This window comes from Aythya marila, assembly GCF_965140915.1.
Source record: "Aythya marila genome assembly, chromosome: 19".
NCBI lineage: Eukaryota > Metazoa > Chordata > Aves > Anseriformes > Anatidae > Aythya > Aythya marila.
Window position 1 is genome coordinate 1,679,151 of NC_139060.1, and position 8,949 is coordinate 1,688,099.

General features: G+C 49.5%; 2 protein-coding genes across 2 annotated transcripts; one reads left to right on the forward strand and one right to left on the reverse strand.

Moving 5' to 3' along the window:
- Nucleotides 1–107: 107 nt before the first annotated feature.
- Nucleotides 108–7,877, reverse strand: PRPF4 (pre-mRNA splicing tri-snRNP complex factor PRPF4). The gene is made up of 14 exons (XM_082775362.1): nucleotides 7,762–7,877; nucleotides 7,334–7,511; nucleotides 7,027–7,213; nucleotides 6,713–6,800; nucleotides 6,131–6,210; nucleotides 5,790–5,883; nucleotides 4,765–4,859; nucleotides 4,369–4,427; nucleotides 3,683–3,806; nucleotides 2,424–2,513; nucleotides 1,377–1,499; nucleotides 1,119–1,226; nucleotides 915–1,033; nucleotides 108–737 (listed from the first exon to the last, which is right to left on the reverse strand). Exons 1-14 carry the CDS (start codon nucleotides 7,831–7,833, stop codon nucleotides 544–546), a joined length of 1,611 nt encoding a protein of 536 aa, XP_082631488.1. The 5' UTR covers nucleotides 7,834–7,877; the 3' UTR covers nucleotides 108–543.
- Nucleotides 7,878–7,935: 58 nt separating this feature from the next.
- Nucleotides 7,936–8,420, forward strand: CDC26 (cell division cycle 26). The gene is made up of 2 exons (XM_082775541.1): nucleotides 7,936–8,038; nucleotides 8,140–8,420. The coding sequence occupies exons 1-2, from the start codon at nucleotides 7,958–7,960 to the stop codon at nucleotides 8,329–8,331; spliced, it is 273 nt and encodes a 90-aa protein (XP_082631667.1). The 5' UTR covers nucleotides 7,936–7,957; the 3' UTR covers nucleotides 8,332–8,420.
- Nucleotides 8,421–8,949: the final 529 nt, after the last annotated feature.

Below are 8,949 nucleotides of genomic sequence, written 5' to 3' on the forward strand. Positions count from 1 at the left end.
CATGGAAAATAAAAACCCTTGGCCTTTAACATCTACTGCAAGTAGATGCAGGCCTCTATGTTCAAACTAACTTGCAGAGATAGAAGAACGTTTTTCCTCCAACAACTGACAACTCTTTATTTTTTGAATGCAAACGAGCTTTGAAGCCACAGACTCCTATCAAAGCAGCCTGGAAAACAGAAGGTAAGAACGGTGTTGAGGCTGTACAGCACACCATCCATGAAGTGCTGTGTGGCTACCTACAGATGTGTAAAACAAACTGGAGAAAACTTGTGAGCCTAGCTTGGAAGGGAGGTATAGAAACAGTGTCTGCAGCATAAAACGAGTCCTAAGAAGTAGAACATCATCCAAGCTTTGACTCCAACCAAGCCCTGACAAACAGATGCTTCAAAACCACCTCAACCAGGAAGCAGAGACACAGCCAGTGATTACAGCCACTGTAATGTATGTTACAAAAGCCATTTTTTTAATTTAATATAAAAAAGACAAGTCTTAGTTCAAAGCCATTAACATCTCTGTCCCAGCTGACCATGAGCACCTGAGCTACTCTGCTGTCCACAACTTGAAGGTTCTGTCATAGGAGCACGTCGCTATCAGCTGACCATCAAGGGAGATATCCAGTCCCATCACCTTTCCCTCATGACCCGCCAGTGTCTTCAAAGGGGACCAGCCAGGGTGAGTCCAGATCTTCGCCGTGTTATCGTAAGCGCCAGTCAGCAGGAAGTTGCCATGATTGGCTGCAGTTAAGGATGAGAAAAAGGGAGAAGTGAGATTTGCAAAGAAAACCGTGACAGATCATCTACCATTAACCAGTACAGATCCTCCTGATCTGAGGATGTGGTTTGGAATTGCCCCATCCCCTGCCACCTTAGCCCAGGAACGGTAGGGATGAGGAACAGACAGGAGGTACTCACGTTCAAATTTCACCCCAGTCACCAGGTTCTGATGGGCAGGAATGGTGTAGATGCACTTCCTCTGGCGGAGGTCCCACACCTTGCAAGTATTGTCACCACTGCCAGTTGCGACATGGTATCTGCCAAGGGGCCAAGTAGGAATGTGTTGAAAGCTCAGCCTTGTGCTCAGAGCTCCCATGTAAGCCATGCAAACTCCTTTCTTACCCATTTGGGGAGAAATTCAGTCCATAGATCTCCTTCAAGTGGCCTTCCAGAAACATGATACAGCGTCCCGTGCGCAAGTCCCACACCCGGCCAAAAGCATCCAGTCCACTGAAAAGAGAGAACCCGACCAACATCACCCCTCAGATTCAGCAACTGCCAGAACACACTCAGCCTCACCCACACTGAGACATTTGGCATCAGCCAGCACCAAAACCTCGATAGTGCTTCACATACAGTCTTGATGCAAAGCAAACTCACCCGGTCCCAGCAAGAGACCCATCCGTGTGAAAGGCAATGTCATAGACCCCTTTACTGTGCCCCTCCTGATGGAGAATCTCTTCCTGAGCTTCCAAGTCCCACAAGCGCCACGAGTGATCATAGCTACAAAAACAAAGCATTTGTCCAACTAAATGTATTTTTCCATATTCCCAATCTGAGCAGATAATTCTGTTTGACCTGGGCACACGCATAACAGCTGTCAGCACATTCACACTGGCTGGTTCAAAACCGTTTCTTGTGCATAGGAAAACATGTCAGGAGTGAGACTGTCCATAGTAAAACCTCAGAAATCCTCAGCACACCCCTGGGAGAGCAGGGAGCTTCCCTAGGTCCACATAAATGTCCACATAAAACTCCAAAGGGATCACACAATAGGCGATGCTGATCCATTTGCAGGTTAGGAGATGCAGTGTACAAAAACCACACTCCCTGTTCAGATGCTGTTCTTTTCTGAGTTGATAGAGTGGAGCCCAGATGGCCTCAGAAAGCCACACAAAAAGAGGAAAAAAAACAGTAACTGCCACAGGATGATTACTACGAGATCAGAGACTGTTTGGTTAACTTTGTAAAGCCTTTAAAACTGAATTTGAAGGAAGAGAGAATAGAACAGAACAGCATCGCTTACAAGGATCCTGACTGCCAGAATGCAGGTATCTCACTGAAATCCCCCTAGCAGTACAATCCATTTCTGCTTCTGGAATTAGATTTTCAGATAACCTGTGCACCATTCAGCTTCAGGACAGCACACTCTCCCTCAGCAGTGTTCGTGTCTGCCTGCCACCACTGTCCCACTCACCACATCTCCCATCCCACACTCACGAGTCAGCAGCAGCCCGTGGGCTGCTTCTCTGGCAGCTGGAAGTCTCCAAAGAGAACAACGGGATACCTCATTAACTTTATGGATGCTTTATTTCCAACTGGAGACCAACTGGGTCTCATGTGAGAAAGGAGGTCTTTCAAGAATCACACTGACAGCAAATAGTAATATCTTAAAGTGAAAAAAAAAAAAAAAAAAAATCTCCATACCAAGTAGTACCCAGGAACCTCCCAGAGGGGTGCCACATCACACGTGCCACTCTCATGCTGTGACCTTCAATATCTGCCACTGGCTCATCACTGGAAAAGAGAAACAGAAGTCATCAGACGCTGGTCAGGGTGGCTGGCTCTAGCCAGGCCTTTGTAGCTATGATCTCAAGAAAGCTGGTTGTTAAGCACAGCCCAGAGAGGAAAGTCAAGAGTTTTGACTATAGGGACTCTAAATTCTGCCTTTTGTTCACACAGCTGAAGCTTTAAGTCTAACCCCTTTATACACACTCATATCCTCAGTTATAAGTTCTCCTGGGATAACTGGTTTCAAAAATTATCAAGGTCCTTGTTATTAGCAGTTTGAAAGCCTCAACAGCAGAAACTAAGCTCAGAGTGCACAGCAGGGCGCTTTACTGTGACTACACAGAACACATCCCATACCGCCTCATCCCAACCCTGCTATTCTGATGAAACCCAGGGCAGGCAGGAGAGAGCAAACATTTACTGTCCCAGAATTACGTGAGGCAGCTCAGCAGCCTTTAGCAGAAGATCTGAAGAGCATTAAGAGTGTCTTTCCAACAGACCAAATAGAGATGTGGTCACATGGCACTAACAAACAGCTGTTGCTTGGCACAAGCGTGCTTCTGCAATTAGAAACGGTGGCTTTCAGGTAAGGATAATGAAATAAGGACCTCAGAGCTGCCTGCCTCTTCCTGAGGCACTGCAGGGCTCCGCTTTTCAAACACAGCAGATGCTATGGCTCACAACACTTCTCAGGCTTGAGATAGATGCTGCACATTTTCTAGAACTATACCGTGCAATGACACAGAGCCAAAGGTTTTTCTTACAGGATGAACTTCTGTGCATGGTTATGTATTTGGCTAGTCACTCTCTGCATACTGGTGCTTTCCAATAACCCAGAAGTTCATGTAATATCAAAGAGGGGAAATTCCCTCCCAGATGAAAGGTTAGTATGAAAAACACTCCAGATCTTCCATCCATCACCCAAAGCAACTTGCTAATGCCCAACAGCCAATCTGACTTGATTCTTTCCAGACAATTTTCCCTCACCTTGATTCCCCTATCAGGGTGATCTCTTTTCCTGCCAAAGAAGATGGCATATACCAAGGCCAGGGATTGCACTGGTATAACTACAAGAAAAGGTTATATTTGCAGGAGAATGGTAAATGTCCACTGTTTAATAACTCAACCCCCAAAGCAACAATGCTGCAACTGTGCACGCCCAGTGTCATTCTAACCTTTCAAGGCTCCAGAGTTTGACAGAACCATCAGCTGCACACGAGGCCAGGTTAACGTCCTTCTTGTCTAGGGAGACAGTGGCTTTGGGGTGGAAGACTATTGCTCCTACATTGGTGTTATGTCCTTAAAAGAAAGGAAAATCAAAATTCATAATCTGCCACAGGATCTTGTTAGTCAGGTACCAGAGCATACTTCCACCATGTCCTCCCATTTTGGGTGAAGTCACACAGCTAAACTGCAATTCCAGTAGCACCCACTTAAAGAGTATCAGACACCAAGATCTGCAACCCTCAAAACGCAGTGAAAATTCAACATCTGAACGAAGAGATTTTATTTACTCAAACCTCTGTTCACTGTTCAAAGAACCTCACTCTTACTACATTGTCTGGCCAAGAATGCTAGTACTTGTCTCAAAATAATTCAGACCAGGTTTTTAAACAAGGTAAAACAAAAATATTATCCAGAAAGAGAAATAACAAACTGGTCTTTTCTCTAAGAGAAAGGTCAGGACTTCCTCTGGATTATCTGACACGTGTCCATGCTCTGCAAGCCTGAGTAATGATCTTGTTAGAATAAAATATGCCCAAAGAACACAACTTTTCGAGTTACAAAACAATTCAGGTATGGGAATTTGGCCCAGAAAGGAACAGAACTATGCAAAGAATTTCAATGAAAGTTGCTCTACCTCGCAAGGTGTGAACAAGGTTGCAGTCAGGCACAGACCAGAGCTTACAAAGTCCACTCCTGTTGAACACAAGAAATAGAAGTCAGTGTAGACAGGAATATCAAACAAATTTTCTAACACAGAGCTGCAAGAACACAATGAGAGGTTCTGCAGTGGGTAAAACACCAGCATGCTTTGGGACTAATGGACTCAGATTCAAATCCCTGCAAAGCTCTAAAGTGGAGTGAAGATGGAGCTCTGAGTAGGAAGAAAATCCATTTCTCAACTCTCACAATTTACAGACCTACAATAATATCCCTCTCCTTCACTCCTGCTGGGCTGCTTCATCCCCTAAAGTGCTTTAAAAACAAACAAACAAACAAACAAAAAACACAAAACAAAACAAAAAACACTTACCAACAGGCAGTAGCCAAGAATTTGGAATTAGGGCTGAAGTGGCAGTAGGACAGCGGGCGATCATCTCCAATCTGACTGCAGAAGTTATTCAAGGACTGCAACCAAATGCAAAGGAAACAATAAGTAAGTAAACTACAAATGACCTAGGGAAAGCCTTGGCCAAAAACCTGATGGGAAAGACAACAGACATATAAAGGAACAGACAGGGCGCTTTGGAAAGTCACTTCCAAAAGGAGGAGCTACCTCAGAGCCATTCCAAGCAGGAGGACCATGAAGCAAGCCTGACCGATGGAAGCTAACACTGCTGGGTGGCACAGCTTAGTGCTCACTGTACCACCACTTGCCACTGATAGCCCTGCAGGCCTGCTTTGTGACTACAGTTTTGACAGGGACCTCACTGCAGTTTGGGCCTCCTACATCTCAGCCAAGGAACATAACCAGAAAGAGTAGGGCAGGCAGTGTGGTGCTCACAGGGGAGAGGCAAATCCTCTGGCAGCTAATGCATGTGGGGATAAACAGGATTAGAGCAGCAACACACTGTGTGCTTGAACCATTCTGCTAAGTTAGGAATCTGACTTAACGTGCTTGAAAAAAAAGTCTCAGAACCATTCTAAAAGATGTTTTCCATTACTGTGTTACGGTTATTATTTTCCACTTTTTTATGGAATAGTGACCATGGCACAGGAAGAAAAAAACAAGCAGTCCCTTCCTGCCAGCTAAATTTGTGACAAACCCAGGAAGCAATCTCTCTCGCTTCACAGGCAAGTGACAAGGCAATGCAGGGACATCTGTTCATCCCTCTGCAACATGGGGGAATAACAAAAGCAGGTCTCCGAATCGCTGAAGAAACAGAGGTAGAACACGCATATCATCAGAAAAGAGTAAATGTGGAGATCTACAATGGAGACAGGCACAGCAAGCTACATGCATGTGGACAGCACCTCCAGGCAGCTGATCTTTCTCTGACCTCTTTAGAGATCAGCACAAAGTCTTAAAAATGGCAGCAGAGCAGATGCCAAACCTACTCGCAGGGATTTGTGCAGCTCCTGTCTCTGTGATGTCCTGGTTGCTTCTGGAATCTCTTTGAGTAGTCGTGCTTCTTCTAGCCGCTTCACTGCCCTGTGAAGACCAAAGATGGAGTAACAACTCCCTAAGTCTTCCCTGCCCTGCTGCTGGAAACTCTCACTTCCCCCATACTGGGCTAACAAAGTCAGTCACTATTAAGATTTAATCTCACTGGATTTGTCTACCAGTATCTGTTCCCCACTCTTTTGATCCCAAATTTCCTGCACTACCCACAGCAGGATTAGCAGTTAGATCTTACAAAAGGTTCTATCTCTCCTTCATTCACATTGTTTTTCTTTACCTGGGAAGTGAGTAGTTAGCAAGCCACAGCCTTGCTGTTTTCAGACTGCGTGGTCCTTCATGGTACCAGGTTTGCTGATACTGTAAGACAAGGAACAAAGCCACAGAAAAAGCTACCATGATACTGCTCTTCCATTCAGTTGATGTGACTTCCACTTATATCAACCCCCCAAAACAGTAAGGCAAAAATGGACTCAGAAAAAAGAAAGGAGAAGCAGAAGACAGACAAGTCAAAGGCAGAAAGAGATGCAGTATAGCAGAAACAGTTTTTTCTTCCCAGTCCGAAGACAAATAATAACAGACTTGCTATACTACGTGACAGTCCAAACATCTAATCTCCTGATTCATGTGCTGTACACAACACAGTTTGGTCTGGAGTACAAGCCAGAGTTCACGTTCCCTATTCAGATAATACACTGCCAGTTTTGCTAGAATGGGTGACACAGAAGAAGGAGCAAGAAGGGATGATGTGAGAATCCACAGACCAACCAAACCCAAAAGCCTTGGACAGATTGGAGACCACCAGAATAAGGTATCAAAAAGGTTAACATACACATTTCCCTCAGCACTGAGAAAACATTACCTCTTCTTTGGATTTTTTTGACCTGTCGTCATCTTTTCTAGTCTTTTTTAATGCATCAGTGCCAACCACTGAAAGGATATTTCTTAATCTGAAAAGAAAGATATTATGTCACATTCACTCAGCGAATTCTCATCTAATCCCACAGACACTCAGTAAGTGCCATCCTTTCCCTACAACTCTTGCCATGTAGGAATGTAACATCACTGACTGGCAGCACTCAGAGCATGCCGACTACACGGAAAACATGAGGAATTTGATAAACTGGGAACAGCCGAATGCTCCCAGTTTGCAACAGACAAGGGTGGGCACAGCACCTCTCCCTCCTTTCAGCAGGACCTTCTCCGAAGAGCGTGATGGGTTCCCCGAGTGCTCGCAAGCAGGCTTTCACTTCAGAGTCATCAGTGGACACGTTGATTTGCCGGGCTCTCTTCCTGCGCTCAAACTCAGCCAACACTTCTGCCTGCCGCTCGCTCATATGATCTTCCAGATCAAAAACCTCACCTAGACCAAAAACAACATCATCAGATTGAAAATAGCAGCCGGACAAGAGACCTCTCTTCAACAGGCAGACCCAAACAAAAAGACAGCCAAGGGGAAAAAAAAGCGTTTAAGCCTTCTCACCGCTACTTATGTTAATGTTGCCAGCCTCGATCGCAGCTTTCATCCCTTCTTTCCCCAGCAGACCCGATTCTCCCTTTGCCAGCCGCTCCCTCTCCTTCTCCTCCAAGCTGCCATAGAAGATGGGCGCTCTCTTGGCGGGCGGCGCATCGCTCTCCTCGGGGGGTTTGCTCTTTGTGGCCTGCAAGGGAAGGGCAGAGCTTTAGGGCCCCTTCAGGCCGAGCAGCAGGCGGGGGGCAGCGGGGGCTGTGGGGGGACCCTGGCGCCGCGGCCCCTTTTTCCCCCCAGGACCCAGCCCCTGAGGCTCCGTCCCCGTCTCGGTCACTTCACCCGCGACGCTCCCCCTGCCCCGGTGCCGGCCGAGCCGTGGCAGCGCCGCGGTTACGGGGCTGGGGGCGCGGCCGGGACACGCGGGGAGCCCCGGCCCCCACCTCTGGCGGTGCCGGGGGCCGCGCCGGGGGCCGCGCTCCGCCTCTCGCCGCCGGTGCCCGCGCGGAGGCCATGGCGGCGGCGGCGCCTCACGGCGGCTTCCGGGCGGGGCGGGGCGGGCGGCGCGGGGCAGGCCGGGAGGGGCGGTGGCGGCGGCGGGGCGGGAGCGGCCGGGCGGGAGCGGGAGCGGGAGCGGCCATGCTGCGGCGGAAACCGACGCGCCTGGAGCTGAAGCTGGACGACATCGAGGAGTTCGAGGGCGTCCGGAAGGACCTGGAGGTGCGAGTGGGGCCGCGCCGGGACGGGCCCGGGTCCCTGATCCCTGACCCCGGCTCCGGGTCCCCGATCCCGCCCTGACGCGGCCCCCCCCCGCCCCGCAGGGCCGCAAGAAGCAGCGGGAGGAGGCGGAGGCGGCGGCCGGCGAGGAGGCGGCGGCGGCGGCGGCGGCCACGGCGCTGGCGCTGGGCACGGAGCACAAGAGCCGCGAGCAGCTCGTCAACGAGCGCATCGGCTACAAGCCACAGCCCAAGGCCGGCGGCCGCGCCGCGCACTTCGGCACCTTCGAGTTCTAGCGGCCGGCCCCGAGCCGGGGGGGGCTGCCCGGGGCTCCCCTCAGCCCCCCCTCGGCTGCTTCGTGTGAAATAAATGCGGCTTTTTTTAATCAGTGGGCCAATAACTCGCGCAGGCTGGGCCGGTGGGAGCCGGTCCTGGGTGCCCGAAACCACTGTGAGCACGGGGCAGCGCCTGGCGCCTCGCGGCCTTTGAGTAAAAGCCCGGGGGGTCGCGAATCTGCCCCCCCCAGGCAAAGCTGCTCTGTTTTTTCCTACAAAGGCCGGGGAGGCAGCCCCCGGTCTGTGAAACGCTGCTCTGCCCAAACTGCCCCGTGCCACGGCCAAACCCTCGGGAGGGCAGCATCCCGCATCTCCTGCTGGGATGGTGGCAGCACTAACTTCACACTTCTCGTGTAGGTGTGCCAGATTTCAGGCCAGGCGGGGGAAACGTACAGAGCCTAAAACTTTTCACACTGTTCCTCAGACTGGGAAGTCACAATCTGCGCTAGCAGGCCTAACACCACGTAGATTTACCAGGCATTACTCTGCCATTCAGGCGTCATTTGGTTGCAACGGGGAAGTAAAACCAACCCAGAGCCTCATTTCTCACGAGTGGATGAGAACAGTCAACAATAATAC